The sequence below is a fragment of the Acromyrmex echinatior genome, chromosome 7 (genome assembly GCF_024713525.1).
Source record: "Acromyrmex echinatior isolate Ae372 chromosome 7, ASM2471352v2, whole genome shotgun sequence".
NCBI lineage: Eukaryota > Metazoa > Arthropoda > Insecta > Hymenoptera > Formicidae > Acromyrmex > Acromyrmex echinatior.
Genome location: NC_141858.1, coordinates 14,212,186 through 14,236,513, shown reverse-complemented (window position 1 = coordinate 14,236,513; position 24,328 = coordinate 14,212,186). Strand labels below are relative to the sequence as shown.

Below are 24,328 nucleotides of genomic sequence, written 5' to 3'. Positions count from 1 at the left end.
ATCTCGAAACCCTCGTCTAGAGGATTTGAATCCTGAATTTTTTTCCTTTATTTCCGTTTTCAATTTTCCATGATTAAAAAATACATTTATGTAACCTACATAATTCTGTATAATTAAATCTACAATTATGGACAACATTCGTAACATGATCCTTTATTTAAAGATTAAAATCGTTAATCTATTTAAGACTTAGCAGATAAAATTGAGTTAGAATTGACATATAAATTTTAATTTTAATTATGTTAATGTGATTTTGAATTATAAACAAATCTTTTTTGGCTTACGACTCCATTTCTTATTTTATTTATATTTAAAATTACTTCAAGTCCAGTCTCTCATCCAGCTAATAAAATAATCAAATATCACCTCGAGATTTAAACAGTCTTAAAAATAGGATTTTATCACAAAGACTGCCCTATGTTTGATCATTTTTATAATCTAATTAGCAGATATTTAATTATTATCTATAGAGTAATTATAAAATAATTATTGCGGCTTTTTAATTAATTTTGAGCCTTAATCTAACAAGATTAATTTCAAGATAATTTCGTTACTTATTATTTGTAGAATATATGTATATCTGTATTATGCATAAGTCAGTGCGATCATTTATACTCCAACTTGACGTCGGCCCTGAACGCACGTTCACTTACTCGTGTGTGAGTACATACATGCGTGCGTGCGTGTAGACAATTGCGTGTGTGTATACGATTGTGACTGTAACCGCCATGGGACAGATTGCCTGTTCAACGCATCTGGCCAAGTCTCGCCGATCAGTAAGTAACATGTCGCGACGCGAAATGAGTCGAGTCGAGAGAAGATGAAGTTAATTTTTCCCACTTTTCGGTTGTAAATCAAATTTTCCCACTTTTCGGAAAAGCGATTGTGCGGAAAAATACGAACGCGGAAAGATCAAACGAAACGCGCATGCCTCGCCGTCAACATATAGAATTCTCTTGTCTCTTTGAGACAAGAATCTTATTCGGTATACAGGGTGTCAGGAAATTGCAGATACAAACTTTAGGAAGGAAAATTCTTCTTAAGAGAATTGGTTCAGAAAAACTCGCTCTTCAAATTATATAAGTAATAAAGATAATTAGTTTTTTACGAGACAATCTGTGTGATAGTCATAAGTAATAAATTTTGATTTGTTTAATTTTATATACGCAAAACAGATTTTATTCAAAATTTTTAAACAGTGTTCTATTATTCGAAATCAATTCAATTATTCAATTAATGAAACTATATGAAATTTAAAAAAAATAAAGGAAAATAATATTTAATAAAATTTTTAATCAATTATTTTTAATCAATTTGATAAGAAAATGTAACAATAAAATTTATCTGTAATTCTCTTTTAACATTCTGTATTAAGTGAATCCTATTATTCGTAAGTGATGTGTGTGAAGCATCTATTACTTGTAAGTGTATATGTGAAGACACCTGCCGATTACAGTTAAGTTTTTTAAACGTGTTAATTAACACGTTTGTGGAGATGTGAAAAAAATTTGTAAGTTGATTACTGTACAAATACTGATTAATAACGAGTGTCGATTTATAAGGATATGTTTCCATATTTATTGGATGACATTGGACTGCATAATCATAAGAGAATATGTTTGAATAGCACAATTTGAAGAAGAAAGGAAAGGCTCGTTTCATCCACTTGTGAGTTGGCGTGTTAACGTCCAGGGAGCGCCAGTTAGTGGATTGTTATCTTTACCTACGTTGCTTCCTTTGTGCAAATAATATTTACATATAATGTTTATATTTTACATAAAATTCTGTAAATCAGAGTTTTTATTACTTTTAAGACATTATTTTTTCATTAAGTTATCTCGTCACGTTTATTTTTAACACAATTTATATATTATAAAACATTTAAATAAAATAATTAATGAGACAGAGAATATTGTTTCGCTGTTTTATTTCATTTCTGTAAAATAGAATCCTCTTAAATTTTAATAAATCCGATTAATGTAATTATTACTGTATGATTACAATTTTAATGCGAATATCTGCTTCTCATTAATCGTTAAACATGTGTTACCGGTTTGCGTGGATCTTTCTTTTGGTGCGTTTCTCATTTCATCGAGACTCGAGTTGTCTTAATTTATCGGTATAATATAATAATGTATCACACAGACGAACCTGACAACTTTGCAATCATCAGCTGCGCTCAGCAGAAAAAGTATATCGTGAGCGAAACAAGATACAGTCGATTTGCAACGCGAAGTTAATTTATTATCAATGTATGATTAATGTTCAAGATCTATGATTGCTATATAATTTGTATAACCATTTTTTTTTATTAAGCTCGAATGGAACGGAAACAGCAAGATTATCGTTTTGTCGCCAAGAAGTCGGTCTATCCAAAATACGTGAACTGTCATTATCGCCCATTATATTTGAATGATGCAGAAAAATGTCGCCAAATAGATGTGGATTATACTGTAGAGAAATTGCGACAACTCATGTCGGATCCTGTCACCAACGATCATGTTGAGCGGATATCACGACTTTTATCTGATTACTTGCATGAAATCGGCGACGACGGTTACGTATCCTTTAATTTACGCGTATTAAAAATAAGAATATAGATATAAATAGAAATATCTTTGACTGAGAATTATTAAGAAAGTCCTCACGTTTGATGAATTATAAGACAAGTCTATAATATACACGTAATACAAATGTTAATGATATCAATAATATCTAGAAAAAATTTCATTGATTTTTACCGTATTATTTTGAAAGTATTCAATTCTAAATTTATAGAATTTTACATTACAAGTTGAAGATGTAACCTTATTTTAGAGTTATTCTCTTTTAAATTGAAACACTTGCGTATAAGACAGCAGTTTAAACACTTAAGTTTGTTCTCATAAAGTTTTATTTAAACTGACCGTACAGTTTACAAGAAATTTATATTCTTTAATAAAAAGCTAGAATATATGGATGATGCCTGAAGACAATGTGTATACATCAAATAAACATCTTATAACTTTTATTTTGTCATTCTAAAAATATTTAGAACATAAAATTAACAATAATTATGTATAATGGCATAAGATATCATCAGTAATCTTTTTATTCCATTATTTTAATTTGTTTTATTATTATAAATAAACTGACTATTGACTAGGAAATAGCGTGAGAATCTCCTAAGCCAGCTAATTTTTATGTGACAAAATAGGAAATGTTACACTTGCTTTTAAAAAATTATAATTTAGGAACGTAAAATTTATATTAATTTTCAAGGATAATTAATTAATAAAAATATCTTTGAGGCCTTAAGTAGTATTGTTTGTAACACACACACACACACACACACTCACACACACACAAAAGCATTATTTAAGAATTAATAAGAACTTATTAAAAATTAATTTCTTATACTTTGTTATATCTATTTTGCTTTCACTTGCTCCAGCTTATTCGATATTTTCTAATCGTTTCTAAGTGTGTTTTCTTAAAGATACCTTTCACAGCCAGTCAAACACCTGCCATTCATAATGAAGATATTAGAATTTCTAGCCTGGAAGAGCAGAGAAACTAATGACTATCGGAAGCATTTGAATAGGATGTTGCAGTTATGCAGTAAACCGCCTTTGCTGAAACAAGCTTCCGAGAGTCTTACTAGTTCCGTCATAATAGAGCACTATTTTACATTTCTCGGTTACCTTCTAACAATTTTGCCCAATGAAGAAGACGTTGAACGGATCCACGAGGCTCTTGATTGTTTATTAATTAGGCAGACGAAACCGATGAACATTGCGGCAGTGAAATTAGATTTTCGTCGTCGAGCCATGGAGAATTCTAGATTGCCGATTATCATCATTGAACTACTGGAGGCTGCTATGCCAAAAATATATCCGAAGATCTTGAAACTGGCTTATATGGTCGCCTCGATCTCAAATCAATGTTGTGAGTAATCGCGAATTGAGATATTTTATGTATTGTTTAAATTATTAGAAAAATATTGCTCTTCTCAATTCAATTCAATTCAATTTTTCTTAAATGTTCTTTACACCGAATGCTTACATATTAAGCTCACATTTTAAATATTATTCCAAGGAATAACTCGCATGCTGGAACATTAAAGCAAAGATGATTTTCAAAGAATATCTCTGGCGTCTCTCGTTTTACGTGCATAGACTACAACTTTACATTTATGAATAAAGGTCACAGAATGCTGCAGGCCAGGATACTGAACACCTTGTTAACCAGGATGGATCTTCCTTACGCGACGGAACTGCGCTGCACTGCACCGCTGGACATACCCCTTGAGGGAGAGGAATATCCGTGGGACATCATGCTTTTGATAATGAAACTCTTGTGGAGCCTCATGAGATCGGTGTTATCTTTGAAAACGCTACCAGAACACCTGAAGGACCTCCCATCGCCCAAGCGATGCGCCATGTGGTATCATTTGATAGCACGGTTTAATCAATTAGCAATTAAAAATTTAACGACAATGTGATAGAAAAGTAATCATAGAATAAATTTTATTTAGTTTTGTTATACAGACACATTATTCTCTTTTTTTTTTTAATTTGTAAGATATTATTTTACAAATTAAAAAAAAAAAGAGAATGTGTCTGTATAACAAAACTAAATATTTTACTACGATTTTATTTGTGTATTTATTATGTAGCTTCTTCTTTAATAGAGATGAGTTATCAAGCATAAAATATACGATTTCTGACGCAGTACAGGGGCTTAAGGTATTCCTTCAAGCGACAGATACTTCGTGGTCAATACTGTGCCGTAAATTTGAGGATCAGGAACGACATCGCCGCATTGATCTTCGCTGGAATAGTGGCTTTACCATCGTGGGATCTTATCAGTAGTGGTATCGCGGAAGATATCGTCAATCTTTTATCTGCAATTGAATCTGGCTCTACTAAAATATGGGCAGAAAATGTTAAGTTCTCCGACAGTAATGAGGACCTCTTCTTCAAAAAGATCCTACTGATGATCATCGCTTACCTCGCAGATATCGACATTTACATCTTCGTAAATTATTCGCATCAATTTTATTTAAAAAATTTTAAACAAAAAAAAATAGAAAATGTTTTAAACTTGTTATTTTTTAAATATGACTTTTCTAGGATTAAAGATTCAATTTCAAAACATATTTATTTTAACAAAAACATATGTTAATTTTAAATTTTAAGAAACATATATTGACAGATAACTTTTTAATTTTTTAGATGATGGACAAAGCGATGATTATGCCAGTTATTCTTCGAATCATTAAATTCTGCATGAACAATAAAGAAGATAAAGAATCTTCATCGCTAATTCTTTTGGAGTATGCAATGCATATTTTATCACTGTTAGCTCCACGAATAGAAACGGAATTTGTGAAGCGCAAAGGCACTTTTATGTAAAAAAAAAAAACATAAAAAAATTAATCGGATTTTAATGAGGAGCCAAATAAAATAAATTTTAATACTCATAGATTACTGGTGATACTCAAGCAAATTTTGAACGTGGAATTCGACGAGTATCTTGCGATGATTTTTACAAGATCCGTTTGCTCGATTATTCTGCAAGACAATGTTTTTCTTCTGGAGGATTTCCAAAAACAGGGAATGATACCGTTATTAATTAGTAAGAAATATTATAAGTTATTTCACAGACAAGTAAAAATTGTTGATGTAATCTTTTTACAATGATTTTTGAATTCTTAATAAAAAATATTACTTTCTAATTTTAGAATTATTCAGCAATATAATGAGTTTAGATAAGCTTACGATGAGGAGGCAACGAATTCTAACATTGCTATTGATCTCCCTAGAAGGGCTTATGAAAAAACAAATGTTTGTTCAACAGATGTGCGCACAACAAAACGTCGAGCTTATTTTACAATTATTCGCAAAGTATCTACATCAAAGAAATGAGGATTTTCAAGTAGATCAGCGGTAACGTTGCTGTTAAACAATTCATACAAATATTATTTTGTCGGCTTTTATTATAATTTTCTATATTAATTATTTAATTAATTAACTTGTTATGTTAATTAATAAATTGTATTAACTAATTACTAGTCAATGATTATAAATATTAAGGCTATTATAAAATTTAAGAAATGTACGTATTGAATTTAGAAAGAATTTACATATTGAAATGAAAAATAGAGCAAGTATTATTATAAATAAACATTTTGTCATTTTTTGACAGACTGTTGCTAGCAATAGGCGTTTACGTTTGGAAATGCATAGTGCAATGTCCTGAGGATCTTCAAATTTTCTTGAACGGCGGTGGATTGTACTCTATGTTGGACATCATTGAGGTCGCGAGCTACCCTGTAAGATGTTTGTATCTCGCTGCACTGACTGATATATGTGATAACACCTTTTGCGGACCATGTTTCTGCACCTGGAGAGGCGTTGATAAGAAGACAGGTCTGATATCTTTATTCATGAGTATTTGGCGAGAAGAGGAAGACAGGATCGGCATCAAAAGAAACGCCGATGGTTCCATAGCAGGTACAATCTCGCGAATCAAAACGTCGAGTTTCATATACGAAGACATTTTTTCCACAGAAAATCTACTTTAATTTAACATTTTTTAAATTCTTAAAAATCGCTTAAAATTTCAGAACGGAAAAATACGGAATATTTTCAATAATCGGAAAAGCAGAGAAGCTCTCTTTATTTAAGAAATATTTATCTAAACAAACGGAATATTTATATAAACATTTTTTAATTATTTATGTAAATTACGAAATAAATTTGAACGAAAAGTTAAGCAAATTTGTTTAATTATACGTAATTGAATTTGTTTGTAATTTCAGATCCTGAATTTCCTCAGATGGGCATCAAGCAGTGGATAGACACCTATCGTTTCCAGCTTACAGAAAACGTTAGTCCCACTATAACTGACATGATGGGTTCGGTGCGATCGAAAATCTTTAGTATTTTGAAAATAATTGAGAGAGACACCGAAAAATACAACATCGCTAAGAATCATTATAAGATTCTACTTGAGGAATTACCAACGAAAGATCACGTAAGATACATTATCCCTCAGTCCATTTGCTTAACATAGTAATATCAAATTTTTTACATAATATCAGAATCAGTGTGTTCGGATTTTTTTTAGGTAACACTATGTTGCGCTGACATGTATCTACAATTGAAACTCGGTCAAATGTGGAAGGAGCTTAGCAGATATTTAGAGCAGACCAACATCATCCCATTGAGCGTGGACGCGCATCTGATCGCTCACATGATCCAATGGCATCATTCATGGAGAATTTCAATCCAGGACCGTCAGAAAATGTTGATTGCAATAGCCACGAGAGCAGACGAGATTTTAGAGAAAGACGAGCTCGCGAGGATACGCGATTCCAAGTTGGCGCCGACCCTGGAAGCGTTGGACGATGTAGATCGTATCCGTCGTACGACTGACAGATCATACATGTTACGGAAGAAAGCTCAACAGAGGCAACAAGTGCACGCGACCCTGTCATTCCCACGCGATGCTGACTTCAAGCAATGCCATCGAACGTTTTCGGATAAGACGAACGTCACGGTAAAATCAGGGAATTTAAAGAATAAAAGAGAGAGAAAGAGAGAGAACTTCTAACTTGGAATTTTGTTGGGATTTATATTTTATTATTTTTAACTCGATTCGGCTCCATTTGAGCTGTCTTCAATGTCGAAAAAGACAAAGTATGAGAGATCATGTATTTAATATTGTAAGTTATGTTATTAGTTAAACTTAATCCGCTAAATATTATATGTTTTAATTAACTGCACGTTTCTTACCGCGCCGACTCCAATATTTTTTAATATTTTATTTTAGCTATCGGGAATCTCTTCATGTTTTTTATTTAAAGACTGTAGAGACTCTATCATATTTTAATTTCATAAGTTTCTAAATTTTTAAAAGAATTTATAATTTTTTTTAGGCAATTTTTGGACAACATCACTTGATCGACATTCCGTATTTAAAGAATTTTCGGAACAATTTCACAGGGATATCTTCAATATCACTCCCCGATGCTTGTAATAAAGTTTTATCTTCGCTCGAAGTTGCTTCCAATTCCTTATTCTATAAACGCCGGTTCACGAACAATTACATGATCGAAAGCCTCAATCGGTAATCTGCGTTGCTTACGTCATCAAATAATGATTTAAAAATGATTTAATAAATATATCAAGTTAATATATGAAAAACTCAATTGCAATAAAATATCTTCTTGTGATGAGTTGATATTATCTTGCTTCGATACAATAGTTATCTTCCTTGTCGACAAGAAAATTTCGCGGCGTGTTACGCGCGGAACTGTCATTTTTTATTTAACACTAATTGATCCAAATCTACACGTGAGTCTATAAATATGACATATCGAGAGAGAGGTAAAAAAATTATCTTATCTCATTAATACAATATTTAACATATAATTGTTTATTTTCTCAATTATGGCTTTGTCATTTTAATTAATTTTCAATTAATTTAATTTCTTCATTGTTTTATTTCTAAGAAACAAAACACGGTCTTCCATAGACATCACGATCATCAATGAACGGTGCTAATCGAAACGAGTCGATCGTACGAATTCTGCGCTAGCGTTCTGGCGCGTTATCTGGCACGTAAGAGAGCGTCTCTACTTAGATGATTATCTAGATACTCTCCAGATACTCTCGAGGTCGCTCCGGAGTGGGCGAGAGAGACTGGCGAGTGCAGCGAGTGACTAGTGAGAGCGAGCATGCCGTTCGCGTCGTAAGCGAGTGCTGTCGCTGCTGCTGCCGCCGCCGCCGCCGTCGTCGTCGTCGTCGTCGTCGTCGTCGCCGTGGTCCGCCGTCGGATGGTACCGGTTTGAAGAGCGAGTCGCTTCAGGACCAGCTTTTCGCGAACCGTTCGAGTAGAAACTCTCGCTCGGTCGTCGTCAGTGTGTCGCGTGACCTGTATACTTTTAACAAATCGCGATTTTGGCTTTCGTCTCGTGTTCGTTCGACAGGCGCGCGTATCTCGCGCGGGCAAAATTTACAAGGTTTCCCGGTGCGCTCTACCGGTGCGATTCCGTATTCCGGAACATCCTTTTCTTCCCGCGAGACGAGAACTTGTTCACGCGGCGGCGCGTTCACAACTTCTCTCCCTTCGCTCTCCTGTTTTCTTCTCTCGCTCTCTATCTCTCTTTTTCGCGAGTTCCGAGTCACCCTTTGATTCCCTGTCTTTCCTCTCCATCCGGTTCTTCTCCCTTCGCCACCCACACCTTTGTGCGTCTCTCCATCCTTCCACGTTCTTCCGCCGCCGCCGCCGCCGCCGCCGCAAGTGTGTACGCGCGCGCGCGCGCGTTCACCGTTTTTCCGTCGCGCTCCGCTTCGTACTCGCTTCGTCTGCGAGTGTCTATCGAGGGAACTCACGACGCTCGCTCGTTGGTAACTTTCGAGCGAAACCCTCCGTAAAGCGGAAAGACGGGACGGATTGGAAACCTTCGTCGTGTTCAAAGTTGACGCAATTATGGCGCGTAAGGAGGAACAATGGTGCTACTTTGATGGTGCAAACGGACGTCGAAGGTCGACGTGGATCTCCCTGCTATTAGTTGTCCTGTGCGCTCTCCTGGTCGGATCCTTGGCGGTCGGCGAGCACGGTGAGTGTCTGTCGTCATGTGTACCTGTATGTGTGTATGTGTGTATGTGTGTATGTGCGCGCGCGCGTGTATACAAATGTCATTTACATATTTGCGTATATATGCGCCGTGGTGAGCGCGCACACGGGTACCTTTCGATAACCTGTTGCGTATCACGGAGGATTCTTTTCGAAGCGAGCGGGGAAGGCTCGAGCGAGACGGCCGTTGCGCTCGCTGAAGGAAGAGAAACGGTGCGATGGAGCGAATAAGAGAGAACTTGTAAAAAATACTTAACATTTTTTTCTTTTTCGAGGTGACCGCCTAAAATTGAATACTGTAAAGCAAGTTTCCTTTTATCCTTGTAAAAGGAAATAGAGTGAAATGTCAGGTAAAGAATTATCACAAACGACGCAGATGTTTAGACAGATAAAGAGTGAGAAAGGAGGAAAAGGAGGGGAGGCGGACGAAGAGAGAGAGAGAGAGAGAGAGAGAGAGAGAGAGAGAGAGAGAGAGAGAGAGAATGAGGGAAAGAAAGGGAGAGAAAAGATCCGGTCGACGAAATCCCACGTCTGGTGCCCAAGTCTAGACCTTTTTTAACGTCGTTCCCTACAGTGATCCTCGCGACGTTGAGGTCGTCCTGCGTTGCATCTGACGCCACTCGGCGTTGAACTTCGCATTACATCGCGCCGATGCAACGGGATCGGGAAGACGGGAAACGCGTGCGTTTGTCGTCGCTCGCGTTCGCGCTCAAAGACACTGAGCAATTGTTGCGTTCGTAGAGAACGAGATTGATGTCGCGAGTACGGAATAATTAGAAAATTCCGTAATTAGCGTAATGCAAAATAAACGGAGGAATAAATGCGAGAGCTTCGCCGAGTCTTAAGGTTATGACACGTAAAACAACGTGAGACAAGTAAGACATAAGCAATAAGTGTTTCGGTCAATCACAAGTCTGGACCTACAATAGATTTTTAAACCTTAAACCATAAGAAACGAATCACAATCGATTATTCTTCTTCGGATGTAATTGATCAGTTTTTTATGGCTTAAAACACCTATTGTAGATCCGGATTAATAGGCTTTCTACAATAAGCTAAGTTTTAAACCTTAAATTATGAGACATTAACCAATCACAGTCGAATGTGAGAAGAATAATCGATTATGATTGGTTAATTTCTTGTAGCTTAAGACTTAGGCCTTTAGTTATGATTTATTGTAGAAAGTCTATAAAGGACTGTCCACAGTGAAAGTAATAAGTTGTGTAAGGCTTTGCGCACAATAGAAAGAATAAGGAATTAGGAATAAAGAATAAACGATTTTAACCTATCAGAAATCGGATACATCGGAATACACGGTTTGTGCTCAGGGTCTAAGTAATAGTAAATTGTAAGCCATAAGAAATTGACCAATCATAATCGAATGTAAGGGAAACAATCGATTTATGATTGGTTTCTTACATTTTCTTGCTGCTTATTATGCAATTACGGGAGCTTTTCAGCAAGAGACACAAATTGACACAAGTTTTGATAATCAGTAAGAAACGAAAATAGAATTATTCTTGAGTTTATTTGTGTCTTTGCTGGAAAGCTTCCAATATTACTTCCATTGTAAACAGGACTTAACAGAGACTTAAGGCAATAATCATAATACAATAAGCACATAATCCAAAATATTGATTTGCTTACTATTTAAGTTTTTTTTTGTGTCATAGCTTTTAAGAATTACATATCATCATGAACAAGAGAGATATTATATATGAACCTCTTTTCCTGCTTTATATAACTATTTTATCGTGTCACTTATCACGCCGTTACTGAACCCTTTCATTCAGTAAGCCATTTTCCCACTAAAATTAGCGTCACGCGATAATTACTGGTATCGCCATAATTACTCGTCGCTGGAATACGTTGTTCGGTTTGCTTGTAAAAAACATTATGCTATATGAATGATATATCTCCTCATCGTTCCCGTTAAGATTAATACTGGCTGTTGTACATTTTCTGAAAAGAATGAGAAGAGGAAAGGAATTTTTGCACGTTGCACGACAATTTTGCGATCTCTTTCATTCGTTGCTGGGGATAACGGTATGAAGAATTCACGAACGACTGCTTGCAGGGTTATCTCGGGGTTACCCTTCGCATACCGTTGACGCGCCTTGATTTCGCGATTGCGAAACCGCTTGCCACTTGCTCGGAGCCGTCGCTCAGTGTGCGCTTTATTCACCGTGTGTACCTTCAACAGAGAGAATCGCAAGAATTGCGACTGACATTGGATTCATTGGAATTGACTGAGCATTGGCTATTGTCGACGTTGCCAGAATCGTTGGTATCATCAGAACGTCGAGGAATGTCAAACTATTGTATGTTAGCCGTTGACATCGTGTGTTACAGGCACGAACGGATTACGCTTTTGCAAATTGGTGATTTTAATTCAAGCGATTTTATTTCTTGGATTGTGTGAAGTAAAATCCCCGCTCCTTATTAAGACTCCTGAGTAGTCACCACAGCCATATTGAATCGTGACGTCAGAAGCGAGAAATGACACGTTAATTTTTATTACATACCATTTATAAATAAAGACGATAAACAAAATTATTCTACAACATTCATCATGCAAGCTTAACAATTCAAGTATTTTATTATCTTTAAGGTTCCTGAATAGTCACCACAGCTATATTGAATCATGACGTCAGAAGCGAGAAATGACACGTTAATTTTTATTACATACCATTTATAAATAAAGACAATTTGGATAAAATAAAATGATGAGATTGTTTCTGACGTTTCGATTTAATATGGCTGTGGTGACTACTCAGGAGCCTTAGATGATAAAATACTTGAATTGTTAAGCTTGCGTGTTGAATATTATAGAATGACTTTTCTTTTTTTTTAGTCGCGGAATTCCTAAATTAAATTGCAGGGGAATATCAGAAATAAACTATTTTTCTCATTAACGAGAATCTTTTACAACTTTTTAATAAAATTCTTTCTTCATATTTTTATCAGAAATTGTCTATAGAAACTTCAAAAGAACTTTGTGCAATTATGCGATATTATACCATTGCTGCTTCCGAAACTTAAGGCATCTTTTGTCTTACAGTTAGAGAATCAATAATAAAAATACTTTATAATGCGTGAATAGCAGTGAACTTTGTCCCGCAAGTATTGTTGTGCGATGCAACAAGCGGCTGCATCTATAATGCAATATACCTATAACGCGGGTGGAGTATTTTGCGGAAATCGATAGATGAGCTTGAACGATGCGATACTTTCAAAGTATGTCATATCGGTTGAAGTTACATTTGAGAAAAGTAACACCGTAAGAATCAAATTTATATTAAAGTATCAATCTTATAATGAGTCCAATTTTCGAATTCGTGACAAATGCGTTTAGGATTCCTTGTCATATATATTCGTTAACATATATTTTAAAAAAATTATGTAATTTCTCCTAAAAGTGAAATTTAATTTTTTATTTAATTTTTTTATTATTATTAAATTTTAATTTGCAATACGATCGCACAAATTAAATCGAAATAACGAAGATAATCAGAGCGATATTTTAGAAAAATATGAAAATGTACGAAAATATTATTTTATGTTATGTATATTATAGATATCCCTAACATTTTTGTATGCAATATTTTTCAAAAATATTTTTTAAAATCCATGGTGTTTCATAGGGCGCGTAGATAAAGATAAGAAGAAGAAAAATAAATGAAGATAAAATCCGTTCTTGTGAGGCTCGGCCCATTGATGATTAATAATTCAAAAGTATGTATATATTTTCTCCTGCTATCTCTTTTACATGCTGTCGTCACACTGTATATCTGATAACTTATCGCGTCCGATTATCGCTGATTAGACGTGATAGACCTCGTATTCACGTTTTGGGAAATATCAGCAATAAACAAAGCAGTGCGAATACATTTAGATAAGCGCCCATGACCTCAGAATTTGCACAATCCAAGGTGCGTACAATGTACACGCGTGTCAAGATAACGCACTTGACACGATAACATCATATTGTCAATTCAATATTATATCACTTTACTTTGACGACGATTATCATATTATCATGATGTATTTAACTCATTAAAAAATTGATGTCTATTTTATTTATTGGATATTTATGTTTGTCCGACACTCTAAAGTTTCTATCTGCATTGGTGATTCGACTCGTTGCGATCGAGATTTTTTATAATTCGCAAAATCGATTTCGAACAACACTAATGTGCGTTCCATTTATGAGTCTCTCTCGAGTATAAACGAATCATTGAAGCCGATTTACGGCGGGAAGTAGTGAACGATGATACGGATAGATGCGATACGCCTAGAAAATTCTAATTTAACGTGTGCAAAAAGAAATCGCGCGAGTTGTGGTGGAACACGACGCGATATCATTCGTGACGTTTGCCTTGGCAACATTTAATTCGCTCTATGAGTGCGAAACGCCTCGTCCAGCTGAGCGCGTAATTAGATCTCGCGTAATTCCACGGCGGCGAATGCAATTTTAAAGTGCGCCATGGCACTTTAATCCCGCCGATGAAAACGCTTGGCCACGAAAGACGGGCGTTTATCTTGGAGCTACTAAATTATGTTAAAAACGAGTTAGCCACAAGTAGCAGTTTCTTTTTAGCTGGTTCAATTTAAAATGTAAAATCATGGCATACATAATTTATCTTTTTAAATTTCGCGAATGTAATTATTTCCGTGTCCAATTATAATGTTGCATATTTACGTCATTTCATATAATTCATGTAATTCATATAATTTGTAATTTATAAGACTTCTACGAAACGCATGCAACGTCTCAAGTTTATAAAAAGAAAACCCTATATTTTACATTCTCAAAATCAGAATCATTATTTTTTTTTTTTAGATAAAAGATACGTTTCTAGAATAGATTTATCAGATCACAAATCTAAGTTTTCAATCTAGATAAATTCTATGAAGAATTTCCATAAGAAATGGTTGGTGATTAGTCAAGTGTAAAAATTCTTCTTTTCGTAAAGGAAACTTCTGAATTGAAACGATCAATCTTCGCGTGAAGACAAAGACACGTTTTTTCGTTTTTCAATCGTTCAAAAATGTGAAATTCTATGGAATAAACTTTCACGACACTCGATAGTCTCATAAAGTGAGCGCGGAAACGCTCTCCACGAAGTGTAGAAATTTGTCCTCGTAACACTTGGCTCTTTCGCATGCATAATCTCGCTTTTTCCAATACAACGCGTCCACGAGGGATTAAATAATATGACACGTTTGCGATATTGAGGTTTCGATTCTCGACGAGGAGGAAGGAAAGCTGATAAACGTAATTACGAAAATTGCAATTATTTTGGTTTCCAGCAATTTTCTAATATTTCTAGTATTTCTGTCTACTTTCTGTTTATATTACGTATATGATGCAATCACATAGGCGTCTTATTAGATTCTTCTAGATTTCTCTTAATTGCACAGTCCGACAATCATGGGTTTTTCTAATTGTCTATGCATATAAATTACGAAATTATTATTTGCATACACGCTCGCCGGTGATATAAGCAATTAAATTGCGCGTGTCTAAATAGATACTAAAAAAAAAAAATTGTAGAGATGTACGAAGATATGACTCATAAAAATTTTAGAAATAAAATTTGCAAGTAATTAAACATCATTCGATTTCTCAACAATGTAATTAATATTTCTCTTAAACATTCTTGGAGATAAATAAAACGATTATAAAAGCGATTCTTCAAATTCTGATAAATTAAAAAAAAAAAAAGATTTTTCTAATTTTTGCACCCTAGACATTCCGATGTAGAATATGAAAATTGTTGTATATCATTACATTGTATTATGTTATCGCTTTCAGACAAAAATTCTCGTCTATATTTTCCTTTCGATACATTTTTTTCCGAAGGATTAGGAGAGATGACAGAAACCTCACGATGTGAGTCGCTTTTATTCACTTCACTGGCGATTTGCAACGAACGAATGGACAGACGGATGAGACGGACGAACGTGCGTCGACAGCTCATCCATGAGTCACGGCTTTTGTCATATTTCCATCGACGTAGAAAGTTCAACGTACTCTCCTCGATCACTGCTCGCCGTTACACCTTTCGTACAATTGCGACTTCGAATTGCTCTATTTTCGCTAACGCAGCGCGTTCCGCTGGACTTACACTCGCGATGACCTCGTTCGTTCTATAGAAGACACGTTTGTAAACCGAGGAAGTCAGTGTCCCCGCTGTTGAGATCGATAGCTGGTGGTAATGTTCATTGTTCAAGAGAAAATGTAATTCGCAGAAGCATAGAGAAGAAAGAGACATTTTTAGGTCATAAATTTCTTGCAGTGAAATCTCACTCCCAGAGAGTAAAAATACAACCACCTTTGAAAAAGAATGCTAATTTTCATTTCAAGAAAGTGAGACTTCACTTTCTTTGAAGTGAAAATTCACTCTTAAAAAATGAAAACTGTCACTCCTTTTCAAGAAGTGAAGGGTGACTGTCTTTTCACTTTCTTGGAGTGAGATTTCACTGTAAGAAATTTAGAGTGTTAATAATTTAATTTTAAGTTTATGAACACAGTAGTTTTTCTTAATTTGTGTATATCGTTACAAAGACTATGTAAATATAAATTGAAAATTATCTCTGCGTGAGATAAGGAAGTTGTATGTCCGTAACACACAAGGTGTATGTTTACGTAGCTTGAAACCGTATAATTCCTTGTACCTTGGCCTTATAGCACATCTATCTCTCGCTTGCGTAACGATACACGACACAGAAAATATTCCGAAAGAGTCATCTTGATTGAGAAACAAATTGTTTTAGATATGACTGATTCTCGCTAATGTTTCTAGAATAATTTGAAAAGGTATCAATTTTTGGCTTATCACACATACATAATACTGCGAAATTAAACTTATAATTTCGTCTTTAAACAAAACCGACAATTAAATTAAATTGCACGTTCGTATACGTCGTATAATTTTCTGTTTATCATTGTTCCAGATATTAGCTTTACTTAGAAATTTACTCCATTATTTAAAGTACTTTAGATTCTACAATTTTCTCACGTCAGAATTCGCGATAGAATTCTATTTATAATTTTATCATGCACTTCTATTTATAATTTTATCATTTATAATTTTATGCTTTTATTATATTTCTACACTTTGTTATATTTATATATATTTTGTATATTATAAATCTATATATTTCTAGGGTTGGTAAAAAAACATGTTTTAAATAGTTTAAAACATGTTTTTTACCAACCCTAGAAATATATAGATTTATACAAAATATATACATATATAAATATCGCTTAATTGCTGTTTTTAATATGTTTTAAATATTTTTTTATAGTACTTAAATTTTTTTAAAGCATATTTGAAGCATTAAAAATATTTAAGAAAAAACACAATACATTTTTATTCTTAAAAAAAAAACATTAGTCTTTACCAATCGTGTATATTTCATAACTTTATTCCTACGTCACGTTTCAATTCTGTAAATGTTTTATGCGCGAGATATGAAAAAGAATGGAATTTTGTTAACAATAGAATTTGTTAAAAATAAATCGTCAGAAATAGATTAAAAAAAAAAATAATAAATTCCGTTTTTTAAACCTGTAAAAAACATTACACGTTATTTGAATGTAGCGTTTCTCTCGCCAGTCTGGCATATGTCGATAGTGCGTTAACTTCCTTTATTACACGCGCTTTTATGGGCGACTGTTGGTGCATATTGCACACTATACTCGCTCACTGACGAAGATGCGTACGCGCGCCCGCACGTATCCGGTTTCGGTAACATATATCGCCGATACGTTGTAACGTGGTGTAATCCGTACGTATATGCCTGCGTATCGATTGAAGCATGACAAATATAGCGTCTTTCAAATAGCTTTGTAAAATTAAAATGTATCATAAAAATAATACTACAGTACCGTTCACGCATCATTACCTACGCCTGTAGGGTAACTGCATAATTAAGAAGAACATTTGGAACGTTTCGTACAGGATGTTTATATCTGCATGACATAGTATCTTTAAACCGTTGTTTCTTAAGTAAGCTTATATTCCGCTCGTGTCCTTATATATATATATATATTTATTTATATTTACACACACACACACACACACACACACATATGGTTGCGCATGTTTAGATTAAGACCAGCGCCACGCGTCTTATCATATGACTTCGCTTAATGATATCTTTAATACGCTTTGTGGAGCATTGTTATCTCTAACACAATACAGGTATCTTATATTGTTAAAATGTAACGTAAACATAAACGTAATTTTTCAAATCTATCTATTTTTTTTATTCAATCGAATATCCACAAAAAAGTTGAAAACAAGTTCGGAAATATAAATATTTTTATAGAAATACGCTATAGATTTATATAATCTAAGTCTAGGTTTAAAAAATTTTGTCAAATTAAAGTTACATTTTTGTTTCGAGTTTTGATTAAAGGATCTATCGAAACAAGAATATATAACTTTAATCTGACTTTACATTTTTAAAAAATTAATTTAAAATTAGAATTAAAATAAACATGGCAATTAACCTTTAAAAGACAGAGGTTTATTTTTAAAATCTTTTTTCACAGTTTTTCCTGAGTAAGATTTCTTATAATGTATTATTTTTTATTTATTTCTTGTCTCAAAATATTGTATAATTCTGTCAGCACTACTATAATCGTTTTTCCGTTCTGTAAAAATTAAATAATTTTTATGTGGATTTAGAAAAACGCGCGGGTTACGTAATCGCGCGTATATCTGCGATTGTAATACTTTTCTAAAATAAACAAGAGCGATGAAAAGCGTCTGAAGGAGGATGTATGTCGGAGAAATTTCGCGCGTGGAGAGGAAAGGGCGCGATCGCACATAACTGGACACCCACGTGGCCCATTTTATACGGTCATTAAGTCGTCCGTCTTGTGCGAACGGTCCTACCGATTATGCTTGATTGGTCCGTGCCTCGCTCTTATACTCGCTATCCCATAATTATTAAATGGATGATTCTACGTTAAGTCGGACAGCAAACAGCCAAGTGTCTTTCAGAGACACATATATAATAATATCGTGTAAATTTACACAAAAATTTAATGCTACATCGATGACGTTTTTTTTTTTCGTAAATATCAGTTTTCAGATTTTTGCCAATCAAATTTCACGTGATGAATAAATAAATAGAAATATAAAAATATTGAAATTGAAATTATATAGACCGAAATATTGGAATGTCCGAATTTGAAATATCAACGTTCGAATTTTCTGAAATAGTTGTCTGAAATAGGTTGAGAGAACGGAGCTATTTCAAGAAGAGGTTTCGGATAAAGAATCAATCCCGAAACACAATAGATGTAGTAAGTCTTAAGTTTTAAAAACTGATCAATCATAGTTCGATTATCCTTCTCGTTCGACTGAGATTGATCAATTTCTTTCTGCTCAAGGTTTATTATACGCCTATTGCATTTTGGAACTTATAAGGAGCTGCAATCGAACAGCAATTCGCGCGTGGCGCGTTGGAAGAATGCAGATACGAGCGCGAAATTGCGAGTTCGTTGCACTCGAGTCGAGCCGAGCCGATGAGCGCGAGCGCGTAAGATCGTTGTCTTTACAAGTGCGTGCGCACGCGTGCACGCGTCTCGTCTGGTCACGCGTAGGTGGTGACCATCGCGTGTGTCGTTTTACGCCGGAAGCCGATGCTGCTGCACGTATAATACCGTAGGGACCTTCCGTCCCTTCACGAGAGAATGTTCTCGCCAACGATTTATCACCATTGCGTTTTCGTTAAAGTGTTATAAGGATTGTATTTGCATTAAAAATTGTATTTACATTAAAATATTGCAGGAATTTGCCGTATTTACTGTAAAATATTTTAGCTGTGTGTATTGAATATTGATGGTATATAATTCAATGATATGTCGCGTTTGCGACAAAATATTATTATAATATTGTTCAATATTATCTTGCATAAAAATTTTATATTAAAAAAAAAAAGATATTTTAAACAAAAATATTATCACAAAATTTGAATCACAGTTAAGTCTTCTTAGATAATGTGAGAAATAGTTGTAAAATGTAAAATGTATATATTTCAAAAAAGTGTCTTTTAATTACCGTGTTAAAAATTTTTTTTTACTTTTGTATAAAATATTCATGGCACTTCAATGGAAATTCTTAAGGGGAGACGATGGACATAACATGATGCTCACTCGATTATATAGCACACGCTAATTAATACAAGTTATTGGCGGGACAATAAATAATCCGATACAGCTTCCTCGTTAATTATTACATTGATATTTTTGTGACGTCTACAGCGAGGAGGACGATAAGTGGCTCTGGCGCCGCATGCGACTCGCAAAGTATATCTTCGTCGACTCTCGCGATATGCAGTTCTTGTTGGTGTGTCGGCTTTGATACGGGCGATTGGTTCAATTCATTCTCGACGTTATTAGATTGTATCCGACCAGACGCGTCGCGCCGATCGCGCCGAGAATAGACCACGCATATTGCAGATACATCTTTCAAATAAGAGACATGAAATATTAACATTTTGATCATGAAAATATTTAACTATATCCGGCGGAAAATGATTGAGATTTTGTGCATTTAATTGCAACTCAAATTAAATTCAGTATTTTTATAGTATGTCGAGTAAAAAGATTTATAAAATATATATATATATATTAATTTTAGTTTTTATTTCATGTGATAATATTTATAGTATTAAGAAATTAAATCTATAAATCAATCGCCTGTGATTAATTTTATATAATGATAATGTGAAAGTAATTCATAATAATTCTGATACAAAGATTGACGTAAAAAATTAGATGTCCGTTTTTTACTAATTCTACTTTATAATATATGTATTTTTTAATATATAGTTATCAAAAAAGTAAATAATTTTTTGTTGGTTAATAAATTCTAGAATTCTAAAGTCATTGTTGAACATTGAAGTCATTGCCACGTCCTTGTAAAAGATAATTAGATACATGGGTAATTAATGTTTTTTTGCTTGGATTATAGTTAGATAATTAATTGATATGCATGCATCAAAGTGCATTTCGTGCAACTCTCGTACATAATTTCGAATTTAACGTCAGAGAATAGAATTTTATTTAATATAGCGTGCATAATACGTAGAGAGCTATATTTACTGTATACTTAACGTAACGTAGAATATTGAATTGCATATAAAAATGTTATTTTTTAAATATTCACTTGATTTTATAATAAAAAGAGTTGTAACAAGGTTGAACTCTCTCTCCCCCCCCCTCTCTCGTCACATTTTTCACTAAATATTATATAAAAAAATTAGATTTTTTAAAAGTTAATTTCGATATTTTAGTGCATATCTATGTTATTATTGTGCTCATGATTAACTTTATACACTAATGTGACGTAATGAAAATCATTCGTGATAATTCTGAATGTCATACAAAGACAAATCGATAATACGATCGAATCGAGAGGATTCTTCTTTGTGATCGAGTCAATTCAAGCATCGAAGAACGTTAGCGGTTGATATCACCCTATCGACCTCGTTAATGATAAAAGGTCTTTCAATGATTGACCGAACAGAATTGCGTACCTTGCAATACATTACTCGCTTCAATAGGATGGATCATCGTGTCATGGGCATTAAATGGAGAGGTTTCGTCAGCGCAGACGACAAAGGAAAATTTGATTTATCAATAAGTCTCGCGGGACAAAGAGTGTTACTTTGTCATCAGTTTCTACACAATACGTATGTTTAATGGCATCTCGGCAATGTTGTTTTTAAGACGTAAATAATTTAATGTAATTTATGCAAAATTTCCCGTAGACCTCGTCTCTCATCAGTGTTGCGATTTTAACATCTCTCGATGATGTAAACACATTTTGAAGAAAAATTGTAATTTTATTCTCGCAATTTTATCTTCGCGCGATCTTGAGTTTACGATGTCGTTATTAATACGTGTCACTGATGATCAGTTACGTATATCGCGATGCAAAGTAGCTAGCATCATCGTTCACATTACAATGTGTTTGCTCGTCGAGCGAATCTTGCTTACTTAATTCTATTTTTTATTATTATCTGCTTATTGAGCGAATCTTTCTTGCAATTATGTTTGCTGCTATCTAAATTTACCGCTGCTATCATAAGTCATTAGTAAATTAACAGACTTGCTCATTTTTGATATATTTATGTTTCTTTTTCTGGAAGAAATTCTAAATTAAGAAATCAGTTTAATTTTATTGCTACTGCAAAAAGAACAAATGTAGGTTATACTTAAATACAATATAAATTGAAATGAAGTAAGAATTATGTAATGAAAAATAGAAATCTGAATCAAATATAAAATTGTAGTAATACTATTATATTATTAAATTATTTAGTTCTACTTTGTTACAATAATTCTATTATTATAATTTAATATATATAATTTCATTCAAATATATGTACATATCGTATGCGTATTTATTTTTGCGTATATTGTTAATAACTTTCTCAAATAAATATGGAATGGTAAGAGAACTGCGACTTCTAGAAAGAACAATTCTCCGAGATGATTTATTTAAATATTAACCGTTGTGCGAGCGAAAGAACATTTTGCGGTCCATTTCTCGGCTTTCACCGCTCTCGCCATGGACGGAAATTCGCCGTGACGACTCGGCTTTATTTCTTGCCGGGTAGTCACGGATCTCTGGTTTCCATCGTGTTTCGACGAATTCAGAAGTTCCTTGCGCGGAGATAAATTAGCCGCTGTACGCAAATATTTACACGACCGATACGCCACACGCATGCCAGAACACATCGCGCGATCAACACCGCAATGAATGTTTAAAACACGGCCAAGATGTAATTTCGGTTGAAGGACCAAGAATGATTAACGGGATGCAATTACAACAAAGGCGAAAAAGAAAATCAACACTGTGCACACGTGTGCTTGAAAATTTCTTGCTATGTTTAAACACATAAATGTATACATCGTGATGATAATTAAGATACGGAATGCATAGAAACTTCTTCGGAATTTATCCTAGAGATGTAGTCATTACCGATATATGTTTCCGTTGTGTTATGTGTGCGTGCATATGTTATCTACCTGTATTATCTATCTGAAGACTTTAAAGACATTAGCTGACTAGAGTCAGAATATTAACGAAACTTAAAAGTTACAAGTACATTTTCTTCCATAATTTGTTTAATAATTCCAAAATTAGTTTTACTCCTATTCTATTATTATAGCAAATACATTATTTGACGTTATATACTGTTATAATACAACGTAATTTTACTCAAATATACTGTATATACCGATTTTTCTTCCCTCGTTGGAGTAATTATTCCAATTAGGAATTATATTCTTAGGTAAGGGCGATTTCATTGTAGTTCGCAATTAATGTCAGACACGAGAACGTCATTTGCATTTCTCTCACAATTCCGTTGTCAGATTAATTGGGGCAAATGTACCGTTTGTTGTCTCTTGATGAAGAAAGAAGGACAGCATCTCGCCTTTACGTAGTGAAACGTTCGATCTGCGTCTTTAGTCATTAGTCTTGCAAACAGATAAATAGAAGGCTAATTACTACTGCGTGCGTGATTACTACATAGAAATTTCGAAAGAGTATTAAACACGAATCTAATTGCTGTATTCATAAAAAACACTGCTGATTATACTGAATGTTATTGCGCAACTAATATTAGACGCAGTCATTTATATAGCATTGCTAATTTATTACTTTCAAAAATTTTTTATATATTTTTTAAAATTATCGTGCTCTTTAATTTATTATATATAATACATAATTTATATATGTAATTAATATTTAATATGTTATTTAGATTTGATGCAGATTTACTGATTTATATTGCAGACTTCGTTACACAAATAAATCGAAATAATTTTTATGATCGTCATCGCAGTTATGTAATACTGCGTGAAATATTCAATATACTATCCGTGCTATCCGTGGTAATCATGCAATGCAATCGTAGATGATGTGCCATTAATTGAACAATTATTAGTGCCATAATTGTAATCTGTTGCGATGATTTCGACAGTAATGGCAGCACCTGCCATTCCTCTAATGATCATTGAATCTGGATTCCAGCGCATATATATATATATGTCATGTTACGATATTATCAATAAATTTAACTTATTGAGAGATTATACGTCATTACTTCTTTGATAGCGATTGATAATTATTTAATTTAAAGATAAGAATATCAATATTTTTATTGATATTCTTATCTTTATAAAATAAGATAATTAAAAAATATTTATTTTTAGTGCGTAATACTTTATAACAGGTGCGCAAGATGTTGTCAAATATATCTATGATTGTTATTTATATCGAACAAATAAATTAAAAATATATGATATTATTACAATCAGTTAATACATTCTAAAATCGGCATTCATAAATTGAAAAAATTGTTACAAATTATACGACAAATTATAAAAGAAATATAAGTAAGATCGCTAAAAATACTTTTAAATTAGATTAACGCCAAAATAAAACAATTGTTTTAATGCGTTGAGATTTTTAATTTAATTTTGAAGATAATATTAATTCGTACAGTCATTTCAAAATTTGCTTTATTCTCTTCGCGTTTTGTCAGATTATTGCATCAAACTGCTAACAATACGTTTGCGTTACCTCGCAATTCGCGGCTATCACTACTATCTAAGTATTTAGTCGGTATGAACGCGATAATAATTTTCGCGCGCGCTAACGAG

At 33.7% G+C, this 24,328-nt stretch overlaps 2 protein-coding genes and 1 long non-coding RNA gene across 3 annotated transcripts in view; 2 read left to right on the top strand and 1 right to left on the bottom strand.

Moving 5' to 3' along the window:
- Positions 1–687: 687 nt before the first annotated feature.
- On the top strand, positions 688–8,562 carry LOC105154210 (cilia- and flagella-associated protein 69). Its single transcript, XM_087407955.1, has 11 exons — positions 688–2,561; positions 3,492–3,927; positions 4,185–4,425; positions 4,719–5,019; positions 5,217–5,392; positions 5,468–5,619; positions 5,726–5,930; positions 6,190–6,497; positions 6,806–7,020; positions 7,114–7,545; positions 7,925–8,562. The coding sequence occupies exons 1-11, from the start codon at positions 2,322–2,324 to the stop codon at positions 8,117–8,119; spliced, it is 2,901 nt and encodes a 966-aa protein (XP_087264081.1). The 5' UTR covers positions 688–2,321; the 3' UTR covers positions 8,120–8,562.
- Positions 8,563–8,696: 134 nt separating this feature from the next.
- Positions 8,697–24,328, top strand: part of l(1)G0289 (plexin domain containing lethal (1) G0289) — a 37,606-nt gene continuing 21,974 nt past the window's right edge. The window contains exon 1 of the mRNA XM_011068526.2: positions 8,697–9,610. Within this exon, the coding sequence (XP_011066828.1) occupies positions 9,481–9,610 (130 nt within the window). The 5' untranslated portion in view covers positions 8,697–9,480. The remainder of the gene's footprint in view (positions 9,611–24,328) is intronic.
- Positions 14,454–22,359, bottom strand: LOC147909238 (uncharacterized). The gene is made up of 2 exons (XR_015545721.1): positions 16,852–22,359; positions 14,454–16,599 (listed from the first exon to the last, which is right to left on the bottom strand). It is a non-coding gene; the product is annotated as an uncharacterized LOC147909238 (long non-coding RNA).